General features: G+C 40.6%; 3 protein-coding genes across 13 annotated transcripts in view; 1 reads left to right on the plus strand and 2 right to left on the minus strand.

Annotated features, from left to right (window-relative positions):
* Positions 1–13,179, minus strand: part of plcd3a (phospholipase C, delta 3a) — a 34,052-nt gene extending 20,873 nt beyond the window's left edge. The window contains exon 1 of the mRNA XM_041817376.1: positions 12,925–13,179. Coding sequence (XP_041673310.1) covers positions 12,925–13,015 — 91 coding nt within the window. The 5' untranslated portion in view covers positions 13,016–13,179. The remainder of the gene's footprint in view (positions 1–12,924) is intronic.
* Positions 13,180–16,862: 3,683 nt separating this feature from the next.
* hexim1 (HEXIM P-TEFb complex subunit 1) lies at positions 16,863–18,756 on the plus strand. Its single transcript, XM_041816875.1, has one exon. The coding sequence runs from the start codon at positions 17,189–17,191 to the stop codon at positions 18,281–18,283; it is 1,095 nt and encodes a 364-aa protein (XP_041672809.1). The 5' UTR covers positions 16,863–17,188; the 3' UTR covers positions 18,284–18,756.
* Positions 18,757–19,375: 619 nt separating this feature from the next.
* Positions 19,376–25,224, minus strand: part of arhgap23a (Rho GTPase activating protein 23a) — a 96,503-nt gene continuing 90,654 nt past the window's right edge. For all 11 annotated transcript variants that reach the window (XM_041778546.1, XM_041778544.1, XM_041778543.1 and 8 more), the window contains 2 exons: positions 23,044–23,075; positions 19,376–22,959 (listed from right to left, as the gene is read on the minus strand). In XM_041778546.1, coding sequence (XP_041634480.1) covers positions 21,523–22,959; positions 23,044–23,075 — 1,469 coding nt within the window. In that variant the 3' untranslated portion in view covers positions 19,376–21,522. The remainder of the gene's footprint in view (positions 22,960–23,043; positions 23,076–25,224) is intronic.

Here is a 25,224-nt window from a genome sequence, read left to right on the forward strand (position 1 = left end):
CTCTTTTGGGGCAGAAGCTCGCCAGCAGACAGAGGGAAAGAGTTACAGTACGGAAAGTTGCAAAGCGTATACGCGACTGGAATGTTCATAGATCTCTGTAGCTGTAAGCATCAATGGAAATGCAATCAAAAAGAAAACAAAGGCAGAGCCTGAGACAGAACAGTATCTGTTCCGAGAGCTGAAAGGATAAGAGTGTTGGAGGAGGAAATAAAGGAGGAAAGCAGGAAGCCTGAGGGATCTATACATGCAGTAAAGGTCGGAGTTGAGTCTTTTGTCTGAAGCATAGAGATAAAAATGAGTTATTATGCACTTTCAGGTGCATTTAATATACAGTATATATATTGGAAATCAAAGACAATTTTTTTTCCTAGGAAGAATGAGTATGACATTTTGGATCTGCAGGATTAAGGATCTTCTAATGTTGGCACTAAGGAACCTTTCCTATAAAGATATGCCACAGTGGAATTACATCTCACCTAAAATGCACCTTTAAACTGTTTAAAAATATATCTTATCCCATGTCATACTATTAAATATAATTTCCTTTTAATGTTAATCAGAATATCTTGCAAACCTACATGAGTACACATGCAGTCTTGTTACATTTATTAGATATTTTCAGGTTTTACTTTTATACTTACTATTTAATTCCAGAGTCAAAGTTTAGCAGCAAAGCTGATTCTGATCCACAGATGTTGTTTCAATGCGCAGTGAAGATGACAGCATTTGTCTTTGATCAACCATCAATACAGAATCTATACCTGATTAATCACTGAGAGGATTCTCTTCATGTATTTTTCCTTTTTCAAACTGTTTTGTAAAGAACCATGCATATTAAGACCTCATTAGATGCATATTATAGTGTCTTTTTGTATAACGAAGCACGTTAGATTTCCACATTAAAATATAGAACATGAATTCACATGTAGACTGCCACTGTTTGACATTGCATTCTGGGTAGTGATGTCAAATGGTAACGATGTTCTCACATCTTTCTGATTGTACTCGCCTCAAAGTTACATTACAGTGCCTTTTCATTGTTCTCTTCCTCTGCATTCAGGTTGATGTTAAAAGGACTTTAAAGATGACAATCCATAGGGAGAGTAATGCACCCAGCCAACATCATTACCCAGAGTGCATGGCATGGATTTCAATCTTTGTTTTTTTCCATAATGTAGAAATCTTATGTTTCTTTGTACAGTAAAAACACAAATTAAGTCAAACTGTCCTTTCAGCTAAAATATATCATTTTGGCTGTTCACACAGTTATCTAAAGGTATACTATATGGACAAAAGTATTTGGCCGCACCTGTTAATAACAGATTTAAGGTGTTTCAATCGGACCCATTGCCACAGGTACAAAAATCAAGCACCTAGCCATGTCCCCACTTGCACACGTTCTAAGGAGCTTAGTGACTTGAAGCGTGGTACTGGGATAGATGCCACTTTTGCAATAAGACGGTTTGTGAAATTTCATCCCTGCTGGATATCAAATGTAAGTGATATTAGGAAGTGGAAGTGTTTAGGAACAACAGCAACTCAGCCACGAAGCAGAAGATTATGTAAAATTTACAGAGCAAGGTCAACAGCTGCTGAGGCGCACGATGCATAAAAGTCGCCAACGCTCTACTGATTCTGAACTTCCACTGGCATTAATGTAAAGACAAAAACTGTGCAGTGGTGGCTTCATGGAATGGGTTTCCATGGTAGAGGAACTGCATGCAATCCTCATATCACCAAGCCCAAGCACCTGCCTGTCTGCATTATGCCAGCTGAGAAGTTTGTTGGAGGAGGGGTAATGGAATAGGGCTGTTTTTCAGGGTTTGGGCTAGGCTTCTTATCACCAGTGAAGGACAATCTTAATGCTTCAGTATACCAAGACACTGGAAAATGCTTCCAACTTTGTGGCAACAGTTTGGGGAAGGCCCTTTTCTATGCCAACATGACTGTACCCCAGTGCACGGAGCAAGGACAATAAAGACATGATTCGATGAGTTCAGTGTGGAAGAACTTGACTGGTAGAGCCCTGACCTCAACCCCATCAAGCACATTCTGGATGAAGTGGAACAGAGATTGTGAGCCAGGCCTTCTCGTCCAACATCAGTGCCTGACCTCATAAAAGCTCTACAGAACGAATGGGCACTCATTCCCACAAAAGCACTCCAAAATCTTGTGGAAAGCCTTCCAAAATGAGTAAAGGCTGTTATAGCTGCAAAGGGGACCAACTCCATGTCAAAGTCCATGTATTTGAATACAATGTAATTTCAGTCCCTGATGGTGCAATGGGCAGATGGCCAAATACTTTTGTCCATATACTTTCTTTCTCATTCGCCTTTGAGATTTGAGAATAATACATCAATGTAACTGAAAGACATTTGTTTATTCTTCCAAAAACAATTTAATAATCCAAACAGCACATAACTATTATTTAAAGCTGTAGTCTGAGGGTAGAGAAGATTTTGGATCAAAGGTTTGCAGTTGAAAGGACAAGCAGAGAGTGATGACACAGCAGTTTTCCAACTCTGATTCCAAAAGTTCAACCATGAAAGATGCACAGCAAGCCGGGGCGTAATCCAATACTGTGGAATGGACATTTTTCCGGAGTTCATTTTCAGATGATGAAAAATGTGCTCAGATTCTGCAATATTTGATCAGTTACTTAGCTTTAAACAGAATATATTTAATTTCTCTTAGTAATATGCATGAAAAAGTAACTGTGTAAAGGTGAGAGTATTTGAGGTTTTTAAGGGTCTATTGCACATTAAACTGGTTGAAAAGTTTAACCCTCAATAAAATGAACAGTATGTAGAACACTATTATGATATTTACAGCTAAATTGCAACAACATGCCTTTTTTTAAGTTAACTGATTAGCTAAATCACCGTGTAACATATAGGGCATCACTGCACTATAGCTTTACTGTAAAGTGTTAATAAAGGACATTCAGCTCTGCCTCATTGCCTCTTCTTTCATTGCAGGAATGAATGGGAGCTCTCACAGAGCAGCTTTCTCTTTCAGGCCTGTTCAAAGACGAAGTCTAAACAAACTCTCACTCTTGTCCCATGATTCTTCATGGCTTCGGCTCCCCTGCTCACCCCTGAACATTTGTCCAGACTTGCCTGGCAAACCGTGTTTCTCTTCCCTGGAAATCACAGTCTTCATACTGTCAGTGCCAAATGGTTAAAGTTCCTCAGAGGGCCCCCGAAGCTATAGCACAACAGAAACTACTCCCCCCCATCCACCCACCCTTACTAGAAACCAGCCGAGGATTTCTCCCCATTAGCCCCATCAGAGTCAAACACAAAAGAAATCCCCCTACTACCCCTCCATCCATAACAACCCTGTTTTTTCAAGCTGTTACCACATGCAAAGCATTCCCACAAGCAGAGCACATGGACCTGATTAACTGCAGGTCATTGACCATGCTAAGCTGCCCAAACAGCCTTAACTGCCTGTCTCAACCCACTGCTTTACCTTTTATTATTGCCTCTCCGGCCTTAAACACATTCTGGCCTCCCTACCTGCATCATTTTGATATCTAACCACAATAAAACAAGTCTGCACAAGTCTGCAGACTTGTTTAAACATAAGCACATTCACATTTTGATACACTGAGCGCCTCTGAAAGCCTATTCATGTGGGTGTAAATTCAGGGATGGGCACGGTTCCTCAGGCTACAAAGCTGAATTGTGTTTGCTCTTCATCGTCTCCTGCTGAAAATCTGGTTGACATCCTCTTCATCAGATGGTCAAGGCCCTGTGTACCGACTGGCTAGCAACCATGCTGATGCATTCTACTGTGGCAATCCAACATGGCAAGAAGACCAGTTAGAAGAGAGACAGGGAAAGACACTTTAAACAAGATCAGTGTCTGAGACCCTACTAGCTTTCTCCATCAGGTCACAGCAGCACTCTATGCTGAATGCTTAAGCCGGTAGGCTAACATGCTAACAACTGCAGTGCTAACATGCACATGTTTTGTATTTAGCTTTAGCATAAAAGCTTGGCAATAGTCAATAAGTAGAAACAATCAAACATACTACGACGGAGTATTAGGGCCACACGAAGAGGGAAAAAAAAAAAGAATTAAAATTTTTTTTGACATTACGAGAATAAAGTCGTAATATTACGAGAATAAAGTCGTAATATTACGAGATTAAAGTCGTAATATTACGAGATTAAAGTCTTAGGAGATTAAAGTTGTAATATTATGAGAAAGATAGTCTGCTGCAGTGCCGCGGATCTACGACGGAGTATTCCTGATTCTGATAATAATTTTATGCTGATGTGCCAAAAGATGAAGTATTTCCTTATTTGTAAAACCGATACTAAAGTAGCTTCACAAGATGCTCAACATTGCTCATTTTAACGGAGGCGGCGCCGTGGCAGACTCTCTTTATTGTAATATTTTATTCTTTATTATTTGACTTTATTCTCGTAATATTACGATTTTATTCTCGTATAATTACAACTTTATTCTTGTAATATTATGACTTTATTCTTGTAATGTCAAAAAAAAATTCTTAATTCTTTTTTTTTTTTTCTCAGTATGGCCCTAATACTCCATCGTAAACATACAGCTAAGGTGCAACAAAAGGTTTTTCCTAATGCTAATGTTAGCATGCTATCATGCTTACAAACACTGTGTACCAAATAGCATACTTCTGTACTAAATACTTGGAGTACATACACTGATATAAATATTTAGCCCAATCTGCTTAGAAAACCTAAGCAACTTTTTGCATCTTTTTTTGTAGATTAGCCAGATTAATCTTTGTAAAAACTATTACTCCATTTTAGTTCAAGAACAAAAAAATCAAAGTGAAATTTACTTACATTTTCAAGTAGACTCAACAAGGCTAATCTTTGTTTAACCTATTTTTTTCTTTGAAATACATGAAATTTCAATTAAACTCAGCTTGTAAAAATGGCTCATGCTTTCAATGCAGTCTAACACACCCGTAACAATGCTTGCACAGGAAGTACCTGTATTTGTTTCTACAACCTCATCAATGAAATTAACAGAAAATAGTTACATTTTGTCCGCAAAACTAAGTCAGGCAGTCAAACTCATTTTAAGGAAGTACACCTTTCCGCATGGTGCAAAAGTGTTGACCATCAAAATCAACAATAATCCATCAGAAAGATGAACAAAGGAATCCCAGCAGTGATGTCTGTACAACATTCAACATCTAAACTCACCTGATCACATTTAAACAAATCTGAACACATAGAAACACTCTGCCCCAGGGCATCATGGGAAAATTCTGCCTACATATCCCCAGATTTGAATCCCACCAATCTGCTCTATCATCACTGCCATGTCTTTAGTTAGTTCATCTCTTCCTGATTGTTAAAAAAGCCATTTATCACTACCATTTTATCAAAGCAAATAATGTTAACATAAAACACAAGTAACTTAAATTAAACGGTGAGTTAAAATAGCTATCACATTTCATCAACTAATAATCAATTTGCTAATTAACTGGTGGCGTGTAGCCTACTTAAAAATTCTGCTAAACTTCTTGCTTCTGTATTTTAGGGATTTATTAGTGCATTCAGTGTGGTGTCAAAAAGTACAGAGATGAATATTTGAAAAGATAATAATACTGGTCTTTGGCGTACGAAAGTTTGGGAAAAGCTGCAGTGCATATGATGATTTCCAAAGGAAAATGACAATGCAGCTTCTGCTACAACTAGCATTAGCTGCTTTTTCATCACATTTGTGTGCAAAGTAAAAGCAATATTTTGACAAAGTACAATTGCGCTTTGAATGTGTTTCCACTGAAGGGAGTTTTGGGCCTCACAGTTCTGGTAAAATCTCATCTCGTGAGACTCTGCTGCAAGAAGGCTGGACACTCAGAACCTGCTGCATGTGGTACGGTTATGATTACGTCTATATCTGCCTTGACAATTTTGAACAAAAGATGAAGGCAACCGATTATAGTTCAGAGGTATATGGCAAAAGCCACGCATAAGGGTTTAAGTATGATGTTAAGAAAAGTCTTGTCTTCTCTTCTGTCCCCTACATACTGTGCCATGATGTCTCGGAGTGAGCTGGTCATGTGACACCATATATTATGTCCTGTGACGTGTAAATGCAGAAAAAGTGTTTACATTCACTTTTGCGATACATTTCTGTTTGTCTGAAAAACCTCCTCATGAGGGCAAGAAAACTTTTCAGCCATATTTGAGAGGTTTCAGATGTTTCCATTACCAGTTTTTTTGTTGCACTATTTAGATTTTGCTATTTCTAAGGGTAACGGAAATTTAGCTATTGACATCCCGGCCCAAGCCCAGCACGCGGTCCTGGATCATGCAGAGCACCTTGTCCAGTCTGGTCTGATTGAAGCGTCTACATGCAAGAAAAAATGGATCGCTAACCTCATTATCAAGGTATTTAGTCCGACTTTGATAATGGGTTAGGCATGATTTAGGTCAGACTTATATGTGTACATGTATTTCAATATTTCATTTTTAGTTGAATTAACAGAAATTACTTTTCTAACTGCATGTAAACATACTGAGTGTGTGCATAACTGGCTGGAGGTGAAATGAGAAAAAAGCAGGGAGATAAGTACAAACATTGAAATGGACCTCGTGTTTTCTTTAAGGGTGTTTTGATAATGTAAGCAGTGGGGGTGCCTCCAAACCGAGAGGAGGATCAGAAAGAAAATAAGTGTATCATCTGGTCAGTAATAGGCTGTGTCTGCATGAGTCCTCTTCACTCAGGCCCACATACCAGCTCCTCCTGGGACACAGTTCACGTTTCTCTCAGCATAACAACTGTCACGAGAGCCAGCTAGCACAGATTCTACACATGCATATAGATAGGCACGTCAGGGTGTTGTCAATATGATACGGGTGGAGGGTCAATTAAATTTTCTCAGTACGCTTCATACAAAGTCCAGTCTTTAATGAAAATGATGATATCTAAACCTCAGAGGAAAAGATTATCTGGCAAAAAAAACACTTTGGAGCTGTGACTCTTAGTCTCACTGCCTGATCTTAGAACAGCTTCTCAGAAAAAAAGATTTCAAACAAACTATGGAGAAATCCTGCCAAGCTTTTTTGGAGAGCCTCACATTTGAACATTAAAAAACAGCCTCTTTGTATTCAGCTGGAAATCCACAGCCTCCACTTCACACATTCTCTTTGTCTTTCCTAATGAGTGATGCATCATTCATTTTCTCATTAATAAGCAAGATAGAACCACACAGTTGTGTGCAGTTCACAGTTTCATCATTACCAGCTTCCACAAGTTTATCACCAAGACTGTCAAATATTTAACCTGTTTAGATAATGGGATTTCACTGTGAACATCTTCAATCATGTTTGAAGAAAAATGGTTCATTCACTTGTGAAAATGTGAATTATGTACACACATAGCATATTCAAACTGATCAAATCAAGTCTAAGAGCTTCAGTGATCTTTCCTCTGCTTTCTGAGATTTCTTCAGAGTTACTATCATCAAGGAAATCTTTTGTAAATGATTAATGAATTCAGTCATGGTCATGACAGCCTATAAATCTGGCTTGACCTTTGATTTACTTCCTGATTGTCTTTGAGGCCAATTAAACACACTTCTGTTTGTGTAAAAGGATATCAACAAGGGCAGCCAGTTTCTTTTTCCATGACTATATTTAAAACCCCTATGTTTAAAAAAACCCATACATATTAAAGTTAAAATTAGTTCTTTATGCAGCATGTCCCTCCTGACTCCCCAATAAATCAATGTGAGCTGCTAAAAGCAACGTCTACCTTATTCTGGCTGCATTAAAGGTGCAATTTTCAGAATTTTAACAATGCATTAATTAAAAATGACTACTCCTGTGTTAGCTAAACTATACAAAAGTATTCTGCCACACCTGTTAATTACAGATTTAAGGTGTTTCGATCAGACTCGTTTCCACAGGTGTATAAAAATCAAGCACTTAGCCATGCAGTCTCCCTTTGCAAACATTTGTGAAACAAAATGAGTCCTTCTGTAGAGCTCAGTGATTTCAAGTGTGGTACTGTGATGGATGCCACCTTTGCAATAAGATGGTTTATGCAATTTCATCCCTGCTGGATATTACACAGTCAACTGTAAGCGATATGATTAAAAGTTGAAGCATTTAGGAATAACAGAAACTATGCCACATGGGAAAACCATGTCAAGTCCCAGAGCGGGGGTCAACAGCTGCTAACATGCATGATGTGTGAAAGTTGCCAACACTGCTTATTCCACAGCTGAAGAGTTGGCATTAATGTAAGCACAAAAACTTTGCAGCGAGATCTTAATGGAATGGTTTTCCATGGCCAAGCAGCTGCATGCAAGCCCCACATCGCCAGCCTGACTGCATTATGCCAACTGTGAGGTTTGCTGGAAGAGGGATAATGGTATGGGGTTGTTTTTCAGGGTTTAGGCTAGACCTCTTATCTCCAATGAAGGCTAATCTTAATGCTTCAGCAAACCAAGACATTCTGGGGTATACTATGCATCTAGCTTTGTGGCAACACTTTGTGGAAGGCCATTTCTAAGCAAGGACTATAAAGACATCATTAATGAAACCTGACTAGCCTACAGAGTGCCTTGACCTCAACCCCATCGAGCACCTTTGGAATGAACTGGAATGGAGAATGCGAGTCAGGCCTTCTCATCCAACATCAGTGCCTGATCTTGCAAATACTCTGCAGAATAAATGGGTATAAATTCCCACAAAACACTATAAAATGTTGAGGAAAACCTTGCTTACATTACTTCAAATATTTCCAACCTTTTTCATAGACAGACAGTTTCTTAATTTGAGTGTAGACATGGGACTCAGCTCTTCCCACTGCTGTTAATTCTTGTTCTGAATTGAGCACTCCTCATTAGAAAACTGTACTCCATAAGGTGTGGTTACTTAACAGTAAGCCAATGTTTCTGTTTCATGGATGAATTTCACATAATGGGGGAGAAAGCAGTTTAAAGTGTCCGCCCTGGTTAATAGTGAGAGCTACTTGGAAAGTATTCTGGGAACACTTGAGATGTAAACCACAAAGACCACTTTTAGCTACTTTTCTTTGCCATGTGAAATTCATCCATCAAACCAAAACAGTTGATAACTGTTTTGTAAATTCACCTTTTGGAGTGTTTTCCTTTAACTGAACAGCATCTTCAAGCGGAGCTGAACGCTGCATCTTCAGTTCAGTTTTGTAATGTACTCATACTGCTATAACAATGAAATGGCAAGATAGATTTTTGATTGCCCAGTCTCAAATAAGAGTTTAAATCACGTTTATAGGCTGTGTAAATACAGCAAGTAAAAGCCACCAGAACAGTGTTTTTTCTTTATTTGACTCAGTGTAAGTTTAACTCAAACTTAAAGCTGATAGTTATTTGCCTCTGTGAAGTGTGAAAATGATCATGCCTCTGGCCTTGACTAGGAGGGCTGCAAAGCAGAGCTTTCTGGGTGAAGTTGTTAATTCAATATAATTCTTTTTAAATATTCAATTTCCTTATACATTTCTACAAGAGAAAAATTGATACTGGCTGTCAGCACAGTTCAAATATTAAGCCCATTTGTGCAACCTATGAACCTAAAGTGTGTATTGTACAGTGCTGTCAAAAAAGTATTTGCCCCCTTCCTGATTTATAGTTTTTTTGCATATTTGTCAAAACAAGTTTTAATATTAGACAAAGATAACCTGAGTAAATACAAATGCTTTTTCAAATGATGATTTCATCAATTAAGGGGAGAAGCCATCCATACCTACCTGGCCTTATGTGAAAAATAGTTGCTTCCTAGACTTAATAGCGGGCTGTGCCAGCCTTGGTGGCAACAACTGCAAGCAAACGTTTGTAATAATTGGCTATGAATCTTTGACATCACTGTCAAGTTTTTCCCCAATATTGCGATTTAATATGCAATTATTCTTCAGTCAATCTTATGTATTTTTCGACAAATTCAAGCGATAAATAAATCCATAAATAAGACCATGTGCATTGAAAACAATGAAATTATTTCAGAAGCAATTAATCCATAGTAACATGATTCTGAATATGAGGGTGAAACAAGCATTAAGCTATATAGGAGGTGGCTGGGGTGGAGGAGGTGAAGCTGGCTACTAGCTGATCGCAGCTGGGGTATGACTTTTGTGAAGTAACGCTAGGCTTTATCAGTTTTATTTAAAATGAGCTAACTATTTTTGCTCATGCTGTAAATGTGATGTTGTTTGCTTTGTTTAAGGGTATTAACATTTTTATATCACTGATTTTGATTAAGAAAAACATACATAAAACATGAAAAGGAGGAATTTTGTAAACCATTATAAAAAATGGCGCTTGAATGTTTGCAAAATGTGCAAAAAATCTCTGCTGCTGATAAAGAATTGATTTATTAAACTGGTATTTTGACACATTTCAAGTTATAGAAATATTGCAACTTCTGCGATTCGTGCATTGCAGCAGGCCATTTTGCATTTTAATCTAATTTGCAATTAATATCCCAGCCCTACTGTCAAGGAATTTCTGCCTACTCTTCTTTGCAGAATTGTTTTAGTTCAGCCACATTGATGATGTTCTTTTTATGAAATACTGTGTTAGTTTTATGCCACATGTAAAGGGGTGGACACCTTCACAAAAAGTTCAACTTTTGTCTAATAGATCCACTGAATATTTTCCCAAAAGTTTTGAGACTCATCAAGATGATTTTGTCAAATATGAGATGAGCCTTTGTGACCTTTTTGGTCAGCAGTGGTTTTGGCTTTGGAGCTCTCCCATAGATGCCATTTTGCCCAGTCTCTCTCTTATTGTTGAATCATGAACTCTGACCTTAACTGAGCCAAGTGAGGCCTGCAGGTCTTTAGATGTTGTTCTGGGTTCTTTTCAGACCTCCTGGATGAGTAAGCGATGAGTCTTTGGAGTACTTTTGATAGGCCGGCCACTCCACTGTTCCCAGTTTTCTCCATTTGTGGATAATGGCTCTCACTGTTGTTCACTGGAGTTCCAAAGCCTTAGAAATTGCCTTTTAACCATTTTCAGACTAACAGATGTCAATGACTTTGTTTTCTCATCTGTTCTTGAATTTAGATTGTGGCATGTGTTGTTTTTAGTTTTTATAGCCTACTTCACTTTGTCAGACACTTTTTTGCAGCACTTTACATTCCAGATTGAAAACAGGCTAAATTGTCCTCATATAAAGCTACTACTCCATCTCATTTACAACATCACAACAACAACCGACTAAAACTCTCTGGAACCAAATCTACCCTCATGCAGCGGGACTCGCCTGTGGCCCTGAATATATTTATCCACACGTGCTTCTTCTGATTTAATCTGTGAATTTCCTGACTAGTAAAGCTCAGGCACACTTTTATGTGCAGTAAAAGCCTGAGACTGAGTAAGAAAGCTATGCACAAAGAAATAGTCCTGTGACATCACATGACACGCAGAACTCACTTAACCCCACCTTTGTCTGACAAAAACTACGTGCTGTTCTCCCGCTGATGTAAGGAAAGATTTAAAATCTGCTGAGAAATGTTCAGTTGAAGGCTACATGACTGATTTATGATGACACATGGTGGTAAGGAGTGTGGGGGAGCTGTAGGTTGTGACCTCACTGGCTTCATCATTTAGTGTTAGTGGTGCGTTCAAAAATAGAGTTGACGGTTGTGTATAACATTTTTAGGCATAGAGATACAGTTTCATAACTGAAACATCAGCTAAACAAGTGTCTCTAAAGTGTCAACAGTTTCAACACACGTCTGCTCAGTCACAAAGGTCTGAAAACACTGATGTGAAGAGGCCTAAACATTCATGTTTCTTTAATTTTACTCCATTTTCAAGTGATAATGAGGAGTAATGTGGAAATACTGGCTTAGTTTCTTGTTATCTCAGGGTTAAAACACTGGTTTTCCCATGATAATGGGAGTTAAAGGGAAGAATTAATCATAAAGTTATTTTTGGTTCTATTAAAGTGATCATTAGTTGAGAATGTTTTTTAACATATACTAACAATTAAATGTGTTTTTAGAGTATTTAAACAAAAAGAAAATCTTCTTATGCAATGGCAGCAGGAACACTGGCCATAAATAAAGTATAAATAGACTTATAGTTAAGCGTCACCAGTGGTCCAGATTTCGTGACATCCTCAGTCTTTTCATGTCAGACATTGGGACAGGTGCTCCGTCTGCGCTCAGCAGGTGTCTATTTTAAGGGGAGACTGTGTGACTGTGAGCTGAGAAGGCCCATGTTGGCTTGAGAGGGAGTGAGCTGCATGGGATGGGACTGATTCACACACGTGTAGTGGGCTAATGGATCAGCTCTTCATAAACACATGATCACTTCAACTACAACAATCCACCCCACACCCACTCCCATGGTTAACTGACCACTTCAGCTGTGTTTAATGGGTAAGAGAGCAGGAGAGAGACCAGCAACTCTGCCTTCTTACTGCACTAAATACTGCTTCTTTAAAACAAAATACACTGCTACTTGACATTTGAACTTGGGCTATAATCAGGCAGCCAGGCACATGGCCAGAATGTAAACACAACTCTGGTGCATCAAACAGAGCTGAAAGATGAGCAAACAAATCAGACATTGCATTTTAGGAACAAATAAGACCAAAATTAGATTTTATATGCAAGTAAAATGAGACACTCTGTAGGGAACATGACTATTTTCATAGTCTCTTTAAAAGGATCAATAGCCCATTTAAGTGCTTGAATAACCTAGCTATTTTAATGATTATAATAGTATTAAATGTCCGAGTTTGAAGCCTCATTATTAGGCAAGTTCGCTGCTTAAAATGTTAACATAATTAACATGTGTGCATAGCTTTCAGCTGAATGCTTGCCATTAAGTATTCAATAACGTGGTAGTTGTGTATGAACTGAGTATTTTACTGCCATTCAGGTGTTAAAATACAGGTCTTAACTGTTCGTGTTTTTCCTTACCTTGTCTTCTGCCGGGCTCCACCGTCTTCTCAGCCACTTTCCTCCACTGCTCTTTTGGATTGGTAGCCGGTGACTTCCCGCTTCCCAACATTATTGCAACTTACGAAAACTCAGGCGGTAGAAGGCGAGGCTGCAGGGCTTCAGAAAATGGAGGTTACTTTCAAGAAGTTTAAGTGTGCAGGTGAGTCTTCACGCAAGCGCCGGATTTATGTTCCCCTAGAGGCGCCCCGAGCAGAGAAAGAAAAGCAGCCGAAGTCAACAGTTATGTGCACATGTATAATCCCTCCCCGGCTGCTCCATGCCTGTGCGTAATATGACTCCAAACAAGGAGCGCCCCCACCTTCTCATTCCCCTGGACTCAAGATGGTCAAGGCCAAGCACATAAAAACATAATGTCCAAAATAAAATTTGAAAAGTTCCCTCGTCAAAATATGGCTTTGACTAAACAAATTCTGATCAGCATTATGACAAAGTCAAAGGCTTACATATCACTCTGACTCGCGCTTTCTTTCCAGTTTTCTCCTGTTAAAAGAAAACAGCTCTATGTCTGTGATCATTCAGTGACCACATATCCCACATTTTTACCTCAATAAAGAGCGTTAACTGAGATACATATTTATTGCAATTAAAGCTCTGCTTTTTAGTTTAGCTGCAGTGTTGCAAACCCACATTTGCATGCGCTTTTAGGTCTGTAAATTGAAGACCGCTAATGCACGGACAAACTAACAATCGGGCTCATTTTCTTGCTTCTTCACAGTCACTGCTGATTTAAAAACTCAAACGCGTCCGCATTTTTCCTATCTATACTCATGATGACCTCCTGGTTGTATGAGCTACCGTACAAATTTGCGAGTAAATCTTAAAGAATGTCATAAGACTTGTTGTCACTCGAGGTCACAATAAACAAGCACTTAAAGCTTCTTCTTTTTTAAGCCCTATCTTTCTTTCCTTGACTTTCTTTTGCTAATCAGTTAGAGTGCGGCGCCCTCTGGTGGTAATGAGTAGAAACTACAGAGATCTCAACAACAACAATCAATACAGTTGAAGTCAAATTCATCTTCTCCAGCCAGATGACGTCTTCGTGGATCAAAATGGTGGTGTGCTATATAAATATATATATATAATGGAAAACATAGACTAAAATCATGTCAGTGATGCTTAGAAATGAGCCCACAACGCTAGAAAGGACCTGGCTGGAAACTTAATTAAGTCTTTGTGATGGAGCTTTCACAGAGAGCAGAGCTCAGCTGGGCGGTCTGCAACTGGAAGGGCAGAAAATGTGATCAAGTCCACTACCACTCCTCCAGCTCATACAGGACTGTAAACACAAAATGATGAACTAGCATGTTTCAGTTGAGTTTTTGAATGCATTCATAGTGATTTCTTTCACTTAAGCTAAGCCCTTTAACACAGCTTGTTATCCAAATCTATACCACATTGCTGGAAAGCAGAATCTGAAAAGGCAAAGCACTCCTGTACTTTAATTTACATCATCAAGGCCATGCGCAGGTCTATAACAATTTCTATCTTTCATCTCCTTTCAATTGCACCAACAACCATGTTAGACAGGGTGAGAGATTAAGTCATGCCTACTAATCCTCACAAGCTGTGATCTATGCAGGAGCAGCTTTGGTTCTGCAGCTGCACCGCTTCTTGGTTTGAGAATGCAGGAACCCTTCCTCTGATTTCTCAATCTCCTCAGTCATTATGTTTCATATTAACAGTGGCATATTATATCTTCCTCAAAGGACTCCCAGCTTAGCTTGTTTATTTGCCCGAGCTGAAACTATGCCCACTTCTATTAGTAGAAACAGTAGGCCTGTGTTGTCAGTAGCCACCAGGCTCTGTCTTTACAGTCTTTAATGTAAGAAGAGACCAGCCACCCACCATGAAAGGTCACAGACTAGATAACCTATTTCTTCTATTAGTAGAAGTAAAATGCTTAGAGGAAACTTAAACAGAAAAGCAAAACATGCAAAAAAAATAAAGTACTTAATAACACCCTATAGCAGGACACTGTGTTCTTAAAAATCTTAAGTTATTAAATGTTATGTTGATGTAGAAAATGTGTAATGGATCAGCACAACACAAAAACAATATTTACATAATACTGCATAAATAGGTTGCCATTTTAATCAACAATAACTGATGCTAACTGTATATTTGACAAAACCGAAAAATCCAATAATAATAGTTATGTAAAACAATCAGAATATTAGTTTAGCTTGTGAAAGCCTCCTATAGCTACAGGAGCTTGCTAACCATCAGCAGAATAAAGGAAAGCTTCAATGCTGCCTTGCAAGATCAGGGACTGACTACTTCCTGATACTCAAATAGTTTGTCAAGGGTTTCCTGTGTAGGTTTAATACAACTGGGGGTGGTTTACAGTGTAATTGAGTATTTTAACTGGCTATGGTCTATATAAAATCGACAGAAATTAAAATTCTAAACACTGGAATTGTCCATAATTCTGTCGAGGGTATCACTCGCGGGGAGAAAAACGGTTGCGTTCCAGCACTTACACCGTCCCAGAACAAACACACTGGCCTAGTTAGCAGATGGCTAACATGACTGCGTTTCTTCATAGTAGCAACATAATTATTGTTGCGTTGTGGCTGTGAGACACTGCGTAGCTCTACCGACAAAATAAAATAAATTTCTGTTTTTATTTAATAGCTAACCGACCGCTCAGGGTGCAATACTTAGCATACGCTAGTCTAGCTTCGTCTACATTATGGCGTCGGTTATATTGGTCACGGCTAAAACCCGTTTTCTTTGAAACCTTGTCGTACCCGGACGTTAAGTTTATTGTCGTTATAGTGCGTATGGCTTCACACTTTATAGATTGATGAAGGGTTTAATTTGAGAACGAAACAACGTAGCGTCCATCTGCTAACTAACGTTAACGGCTGCTAACGTTAGCTAGCTAGCTTATCCTTAGCTTTTCACTCGACACAACAGTGTCAAACTACCACTGCGTTAGAGAATTTGTAGCACAGAGGTACTCAGAACTGCTCCACACCACTCCGTCCACTGGTAACAGGATTATTGAGCAAGTGTGAGATCGCCTGACCCACCCTTCAAGAACGAAGGGTTCGGAGCTGTGCTCGAAGCGGCAGCTTGACAATAAATGTCGTTTGTTTACGCTGATTCCAAAGTTTGCCCAAGCCCCTGCCCCACAACGTATCACTCCGCACAACACTGTGACTTTAAAAGCTGGAACTTATTATGAGCAATATTGCACCAAAACGACGTCTAGGTATAACATTAAACGTGAGAACTGTAGAATTTTAAAAATCAGCAGTTTTTACTTATTTTCTGACATGAACATTAAACGCGGACTAGTTTCCGTTACAGGCTTTCCACATTCAGCGTAAAATACAGGAGGGTTTCCCTTCGTTCATTAGTTTGACGTTGGATTGTTTGGTCATATTTATCAAATAAGCAGCTATTTTTGCGTGTAGTCTTCATAACTGTGTTTTAACAGTAACACACAATCATTTAATTTGATTTACGATAACATTTATTTTGTCCCTTTTAATCGTTACCCCTTTCTCTGAAGGTAGTACCGCCCATAAAATGCCCCGGACTGCTTTCTTGGTGTGGATTACGTACTTTTGATTGACTACTCCACTATCCAATTACAAAATACCTTAAGCTTAGCAACAGCAAAATTATCTTCTTATCCAATCAACAAAGGGAAGGGTGGGTTTTATCGCGCTCAAGATCCTGACATTTGATTGGTTAGAATGCTCGTCGGTTATGGTAGCCTTGTGGACTATGTAGTTCGGTTGGGAGACATCCCATAGCGCGCCAGCGTAAATATAACAACATTTCCCAGAATCCAACAGGAGTTACAAGCGGCAGCATGCGCGCGGCTGGAGGCGGAGCTGCTATATAAACACGAGCACCCTCTTCTTCAGCAGCACACTGGACACTGTTGTGACGGTGGAACGTTGTCTCTGGTTTAACGAAAACTCTTACAGCATCGAAACAGTTAATGGTAGTTAGCGACAGTTGCTCTGACAAACCCTTGAAGGAGTAACAAGTGTTTAGTGTGAGGAAGTTTAGTTATAGCTGGCGGAGGGTTGTTTCCAAACGCCAAAACTCAAACTTTGTTTAAAGATATCGTCTCGTTTTGAAATTCGAATGTTTTTGTTCATAATTAGATTTTGCGTCTTTTAAGGAACTTTGAAGCTCAGTTTAGGGAGCATGACAATGATCTGAAATGCACTAAAGCGGATCACCAGAGCGGATCATCAGGATGACAGAACCAGCGGAGCAGACCCATCACCTGAAAACTTCAGGCAGCCCATCAGGTGGGAGCAGTGGAGGCGCGTTGGAGCATCTCCCAGCCCGGAGCCGTGGAGGTCCAGAGAATGGCGACAGGGGGCGACAGAGAGACCAAAAACAGCAACAGCGGGCGGGGAACTGTGGGGATATCAACACAGACAAGTTATGGCAAATGAAAGGCGGACAGAGGGGGGTGTGCCCTGCCTTGGCAGCCGGAAACGATGTCCCGAAGTGCCCGGTTGCTGCTCAGCCTCATCAGAAATCCGATGTTCGTGCAGCGGATGACGATCATCACATCTCACAGGAGAAAAACGGTGAGGACAGACCGCTGAATGAGACTTTAAACCGGGTACAGGACGAGAGTTTGCTCATCGACTCTGACACTGGCTTGGAGGCGCGTCAGGGCAAGAAGAGGCACAGGCGTAGGACCTCCAAGAAAAAGCGCAACTGGAAGCCTTACTATAAACTTTCATGGGAGGAGAGGAAAGCCCTTGAGGAGAAGGAGACGGCCAGGGCTTCCCGGCTAAGAGAGGAGATGTTCGCCAAAGGGCTCCCAGTGGCCCCCTACAACACCACTCAGTTCCTGATGGACGAGCACGACCGAGAGGAGCCCGACCTCAACACTGAGACCGGGGTCAGAAGACCCTCGGGGGCCAGTGGCCGCATGGAGGACACTGGCAGTGAGGAGGACTTTTTCGACAACGAAGAGGAGGACGATGATGACGGCAGCGGAGGAGGCAGCGACGGCATCGGGAGGCCCGGGAACGCAGGTGGGGAGTTTCTCCAGAGGGACTTTTCCGAGACCTACGAGATGTACCACGTCGAGAGCCTGCAGAACATGACCAAGCAGGAGCTGGTGCAGGAGTACCTGGAGCTGGAGAAGTGCATGTCCCGGCTGGAGGAGGAGAACAACCGGCTGAGGAGCGCCGTGGAGCCTGGAGGTCTGACCGTGGAGAGCTCTCTGGTCCGGCTGAGAGAGCTGGAGAGGGAGCTGGAGAGACTGAGGGCCCAAAACACGGAGCTTCTCCTGCAGAACCAGGATAGGGGACCTGTCCCTACCAACTAAAGAACTCTTTTCGTGTCATTGAAATCCTGAGAAGGTAAAAATGGGACTGCTGCATTTTTAAAATATTGTCATCAGTGTTCTGTAAACAGTCTGTCATCTGGACTGACGAGTCCTTGCATTGCAATGCAATACTTGACGTTTTTTTCTATTTGGACTGTAAGGGTGTCCTGTTAATTTTTTTCAAGAAAAATGTAAATAATTTAAAATAAGATTCGTTTTTATAAAGAGAATGTATCCGACAACGCGAGCATATTTTGTTTGTTTCTTGGGTCAACTTCGTAGGAATCATCTGTTCCGTTTTTTGGACTTAAAACATCAATTCTATGCTGCATTTCCCCATTTAATAATTGAATTACAGAAACACTGCTTATCGGGCCAGCTGTGCAAGGACTTCTTTTTGCAGAAGAAAATCCAGTGTGAACATTTTAACAGTTGTGTGTTAACATACGTTCAAATAAAAAACAAATTCTGAAGTCATGTGTTGTAAAGCCTGATGTGAAACACAAGAACCTCTAGTGTCATACTTACTGTACACATATCCTTTTGTATGAGTGCAAATGATAAGTCAGATTTCTAATGGGAGGATTTAGAAATGGGCCAGACAGAGGACAACAGTAGCTCTGAACAGGAAGAACATTTAGTCAGAGCAGAAGGAGGGGGATGGGATGATGGAGATGCTCTTTATGAAGGTTAAGCCACTCTGATTAACATCTATATAGGATATTTATTTGCAGTGAAGAAAACAAAGGGGTTTAATCTCTGCTGGAGCACGTTTTGTTAACAAGAGGGGTACCAAAGATAAACAATCTGCTGCATAACATGGTTACTAACCTTTCCACATGTAAGTACAAACATGTCATTGAAGGCACCATAATTCAGCCTTACTCTAAGGCGAAAAGGCTGATTTTCAGTAGTTTAGAAGTTTTTTTGTGCAGAAAAAAATCTGTGCAAAGCCTTGAGATAGCTTATATGCAACCACTAGAGGGTGCCATTTAACTTCTATTTTAAGTTTTCTTCTATGCTGTAAATATTTAAAACCTCCACAGCCTCACAAACAAGCACACACATGCACATTTAAACATAGTTCTGTTTATTTACATTTTATAACCTTGCATTAAAGCACACAGCCATGAGGGAAATAGTTTTAGATGGACATCCTTTTAAGTCCAGTCATTTCATATTAGTTATACTCAAAAAGCAATTCCAAATGTACACAATACAATATGTTACATATTAAGATAGTATGTACAAAAATGTGTTCTTAAAATACAACAATGAGACATTAGGTGGATCACATTTCAGACACTTGATGAAGTTCTTCTTTAGGAAAATGCAGTCTGACATGAGCTGACGAAAAGTGTCAGTGAAGGGCTCGTCAGGTGTACCATATTCACACACTGTGGATCACCAGGTGGACAGAAATGACCTCTTAAAAGAGAAGCAGCCGAGAGAGAAAAGCTACACTTCTGCCCTCTTAGCAGCAGCGCTAACAGCTGCTAATGCCTCTGTCGAAGGCAGAGAGAGTGCATAGACATGTTCTTGGCTTAAAGTGTGCTTTCTTTAGAGGACATCTTTACAGCCTCTTTTAGTTTAGACCTTTTAGATTTTAATGTACACATCTTTGGGTCAGTGCCTCAGGTTCGACCACAGGAGGAGAGGGAGGAGACCCAGAAACAACAAAGGGAAACGGAAAGATAAGAAGTGACATGGCACTGCAGAACAGAAACACATTCCAGAAATCAGGCACTTAGAACAAATCTTGAGGTACGCCGAGACCATCATCTATTATTATTTTTTATTTGTTTGCACTGGTTGGTTTTGGTCATTCAACAGAGTCTCATACAACTTTGGACTCTAGTTTGCGTAACTGTAATGACTAAAGGTTCCTACGGTCAATACAAGAGATGAGAAACAATAGATGAGCATTAGCATTCTGCAGTCATTTCCTCTTAATAATGTACCATTTCCTCTGTAGGAGAGGATTTATTAGAGCCTGACCTTATGGAAAACTCTCCGTCATACAAGGTAATAAACGTGCAGACAGTTAAACTCTCAAAGGAGATGTGGCGAAACGCACAGATCAGAACAGACATAGGTGTAAAAGAAGCCATTTCACAATCATTAAATAGTCTATGCTTTTCTGTCCTTGTCTTAAGGTTAGCTATAATGGCGTGGCACTGAGCTGCACAAGAACATCCTGAAAAATACCCAGATTACATTTCTTCTCCTGCTACATGTATGTTAATGCAAACTGTTGCAAGTTTAGTCATGTTTTTTCAACTGTTTCTGAGGAGATAAGGGTTTCCTGCACAGTGAATCAGAGAGAAAGGCCATCGATGAGGAAAGTAAGGAACAGGCAACGCCATGTTTATCTCATCTCCTTTGAACAGTAACACCAAAGAGGTGAAGTGACAATAAAAGTACTTTTTTAACTTTGATACAAAATATATATAATATATATACTGAATATAAAACAACACAACAGAATATATTAAGGAAAAACATTTCAAGTAACATCTTGAAAGAAATGACTGTGCATTTGTACGCACTTTTTGTAAACCATAGAAAAGAACTAAAAAAGTAAAAACAAATATAACATTATATTTTATATTTACAAGGTTAACTTAACAAGGCTTTATACAAATGTTACAAAAGTGTTCAACACAAACACCTGCACGCACAAATATTTTAGCGCAAACACAAACATTATTAACAAGTAGAAAGAGACTGGAGTTTGAATGAAGCGGCGTCTGTGATCTGAAGTGAAAGACTGATGTGACATCAGCTGAGATCTCCCTTGAAATGGTTTTAAACTGGCTACTTGTGAAATTTATTGTTTAATGTAGAAGCACCATTCTCTTAAGAACCAGAAGGAGTTCTTTTCCTGATTACTTGAAGAGATTTAACCCTTTAATTTCAATGAGAATTCTTGGCTGTGGATAATGGGACTGAGGTCTCTGTTTTTCTCTTTCCTGTTTATGCATTATTTCTAGAAAAGCACACATATAAGAAAAAAAAACAAACAAACAAAAAGCTTTGGCAACACTGAAACGCCCCCTGCCATGCAAACGGAGCTTATTGAGAAAAGAAAAGGGGTGCAGAGGCTGCTCTTATTGGTGTGCTGTGTTGCTCCGGGCAACCAACCCTGTTCATGCTGCTGCCGGTCCACTGACCTGCAGGAGTCAGCAGCCCAGGATCCTCGGAGTGAGGGGTAAGGGTGGCCGGTCAGCTGACAGGGCTCACAGGTACTGGTGGAATCTGGAGGTGGGTGTTTGACGTGTAGCCGGCCCGTGTTCGAGCCCATCTGCACCCAGAGGCAGCCCTGATATTTTGACCTGGTTCTGATCAGCAATAGGGGACAAGGGGAATTCATTGACGGGCAGAGGGGGTCTCTTGTCAGATGTCTCAGTTGGGGAAGCCACTACAGTGTGCCTACGCCACGCTCGCCTCTTCCTCCGTGTCTCAGGCGAGAGTGGTTTTCGCAGTCCGACACTGCGCAGGTCATCAGCTGAGCCCATCAGACGAGCACGGACGTGCTCCGCCAGAGACCTGCTGCCAGGGCCAGCTGGGGTAAAGGAGGCCGCTTCGCTGGGCGCTATGGCAGGCTTGGGTCGAGTCGGCCGCAGGCTCTCCTGGCTGCTACCTGAAGAGGGGTTGGTTCTGGAACTTTCTCTCCTTGGTTTTGTTGCTCCATCAGAGCTGGATCCAGATCTGTCGCTCTGAGCGGAGGCTCCGGGGAGCTCCAAGAGGTCCAGAGAGCGAGCTTTGGCCTTCTCTGACTTCAGCTTCTTCCTCGCCAGAGTGTCGCATTGAATCAGCTTGTGGGAGTTAAAGGAAGGCCGAGAGTGCAGTTTGTGAGAGGTGGAGGACGAGAAGGAGGAGGAGGAGGGCGTGGTGGACCGTGCTCCTCCTTCGCCTCTTTCCGCTGAGTCTGGGGTCTGTGTGAGCGCCGTGGGTGGGGGCAGAAGGTTGGTTTGAGACAGAATGGGGGGTTTGTAGTGTGTGTAGAGGAAGCTGCGTGGGACAGCCGGTGGCTGTGTGTTCACAGGTGGAGTGGGATGTTTCTCGGGTCTCTCCTGTGTGAGGGAGCGGGAGGCAAAGCCGCTCTCGTTGTCCGTCTCGCTCACAAGCTCGCTGTGCTCGTCATCGGCATCATCACCCCTCCCTTCTGACCCCAAGCTCCGCCCTAATGTAGAGAGAGTCGAGTAACCAGAAACGATGGAGCGAGCATCCTCTGGAGATCTCCACGGCGGGCTCTTCACCTCCACACGAGCCTCCTCCTCCTGCAGCAACATGACCGCCTGCCGTCCTCCTGCCTCCTCTTCCTCCTTACAGTTGGGAATATCTGCTAACACCTCCCCCTCTTCTTCCTCCTCTTTTGCTCCGCTTTCTACAACTTCCTCATCTTCTTCTTCCTCTTCCTCTTCTTCTTCATCCTCATCCTCCTCTCCTTCTGCTCGAGGAGCAGTGCCCTCTACAGGTGACTCCACCTCCTCTTCCTCCTCCCCCCTGAGATGTCCCGTTTTGATTGGCTCGTGCTCCGAGTCATCGTCAGTACTGCTGCCCACGCGCCGGGCGTTGTGGCGCTTCCTGCGTTTGCGACCAGTGACGGCCGACATGATGGACAGAGCCAGGAAGTCCTTGGCTCCGAGGTCTTTCTTTGAACCCCACGACCCCTGAAACAGAACAAATATCACTGTGACATCATCAAACATTACAGTAACCTCCTCTGTGACCATCTACGTGTAGGGAGGTGTTACCTTTGATTTAGCAGAGTCACTGTTGGTTGAGTCTGCAGGAGAGACAAGAAAAACACAAGAGGGTCAGAACCGTTAATATGAAAACAACACCAGAGCAGTCATGGAGAAGGACACGGAGGATATGCTCAGATTTAACTTTTCAGGACTTCTCTACCAGCTTATAAAGAGAAAAACACTCGATGTAGCGTCACCAGTAAAGGTGCAGCTAAAGTTGAACTGCTTCAAAGTTTTTACGCGGTAAGAAGCAGAGCTTCTTTGCTTAACTTGAAAAAAAAGCTTGTCTTCCTCTGTGCCCTCCACCATCGACCGTCCCTGGCTCAAAGAATCACACATGGATGTAGTAGATGGAGGGGGAATGATGACTGGGAAAGCAGGGGTTTGATGTTCAAGGGAAACAACAGCCTAAAGAAACCACGGCACACGTTGATGACATCACCGAAACACACTGATGACATCAGAGAGTAAGAGAAGCGTCTTGAAGCGTGAAGGCAGAATTATTTGACTCGAGAGACAATGAAACCAGAAAAACACATGCCCCCACAAACACAAACACACAGATGCAGGAGGAAAGCTGCTTTTTTTGGAGCATAGTAAACTAAATGTAACTAAGAGTCATCTGGAAAACACAGACTTACATTTGAACAAATGTAAATGTTTACCACGACTCAACTGGCAGACTATGAAAGAGTCACATTTGACAAGCACCTTGTCTGCTCAAAGCCTCCCAAATTCGGTGCTTTTTTTCTCTTCCCTATCAAAGCTTACTAAATATTTTATCGTTAATTGACTATAAAACACAATCTGAACAGAAAAAAGAAATCTAGGCCTTTTTACTCTACGTTTAAAGGACAAAGCTCTGCAAAACTATTAATGAAGTGAAACTCATTCTTTAATACAATATAGTTACTTCCTTTTGTCTCATTTTGTAGAATAAAGGGCCATAATACAGAAGCTTATTGCATTAACTTCTTCTCTTAATAACAAGATGTTCATCTTAGATTTATGACACTTTGAAGAAAATAAAACTTTTTGCTTTTATGCCTCCATGCCAGCAACAGCTGACGCCAGAGGCGTTAAGGTTTTGGGTTTCCCGTGCCAAGCCTTTGAAGGATTTTCTTAAACTTTGCAAACATTTAACCTGACTCAGGGATGATCTGATTGGATTTTAGACATCAAAGGTCAAGGTCCTTAAGCCTCATGTTCATCGCTTGCTCTTGAATGCGATATCTCAAGGATGCTTCAAGAGATTTTTTTTCCTGACTCACTCAGGAATAAACAGATTTGATTTTGGAGGTTAAAGGTTGGCTTAGTGTTCATTCTTTGCTTAAATCAATTTTATGAACCACCTTAGCCCTCTTGACTAACCTGGTTAGTGTATTTTACTGTCAACGGATCATCATTTCTAATAAGGAAGTCCAAAATCAAGATAGGAGACATTTTCCAATTACCGTTTAAAACAGGAAAAAAATATATAAAACATAAAAAAAAATTAAAAATATAAAATAGCACCAAAGCAAATAAGGATGAGAATCAAATATAAATAATAAATAACAAACAGTTTTTGTTTTCCATCTCTATTTTTCCTTTGCTGTTTCCAGGGCTTATACAGAAAATCTGACATTAAATGTAATACTTTTTACTTCCCTGTCAAGACCCTCTTCAAACATTTTAAGACCCTGCTGTATCTTTAATTTCTCTCCTGTTATACTTAACATTTGTGTTTTGTGCTGACTGTAAGATGAACCATTTACATTCAGCACATCTTAAGATCAAAATCACAGAAAAGAAACTGTCGTTTGCAAATCAAGATTTGAGATTATAAAAAAGACACTGTTGTGACACCATTATGCAGCAGGAAATGGAGGGTCTGATTTTTCTTTAACGCAGCCTAAAAGTAGTCACACCACAATCTAAAACTACAAATTTACTAATTTTGCACTGCAGTTGAAACTTAAAAGAAGAACAAATTAGACTTTACAGTTTTGCATTTAAGACACTTGAATACAATTTAAAGCCTTAATTTTTGCTCATTGATTTATCAACTTTTTATACTTTTTAAGCCCCCTCAGACACCCTAGTTTCCTTATTTTTCATCATCCATAAAAAATATCAATGAAAACACTTCATTATTCCTCTTATTGTTTTCAAGTTCATATCAAAACAGGAAATCGGAAAAGAGCT

The sequence above is a fragment of the Cheilinus undulatus genome, linkage group 21 (assembly GCF_018320785.1).
Source record: "Cheilinus undulatus linkage group 21, ASM1832078v1, whole genome shotgun sequence".
In the NCBI taxonomy this organism is placed as follows: Eukaryota; Metazoa; Chordata; class Actinopteri; order Labriformes; family Labridae; genus Cheilinus; species Cheilinus undulatus.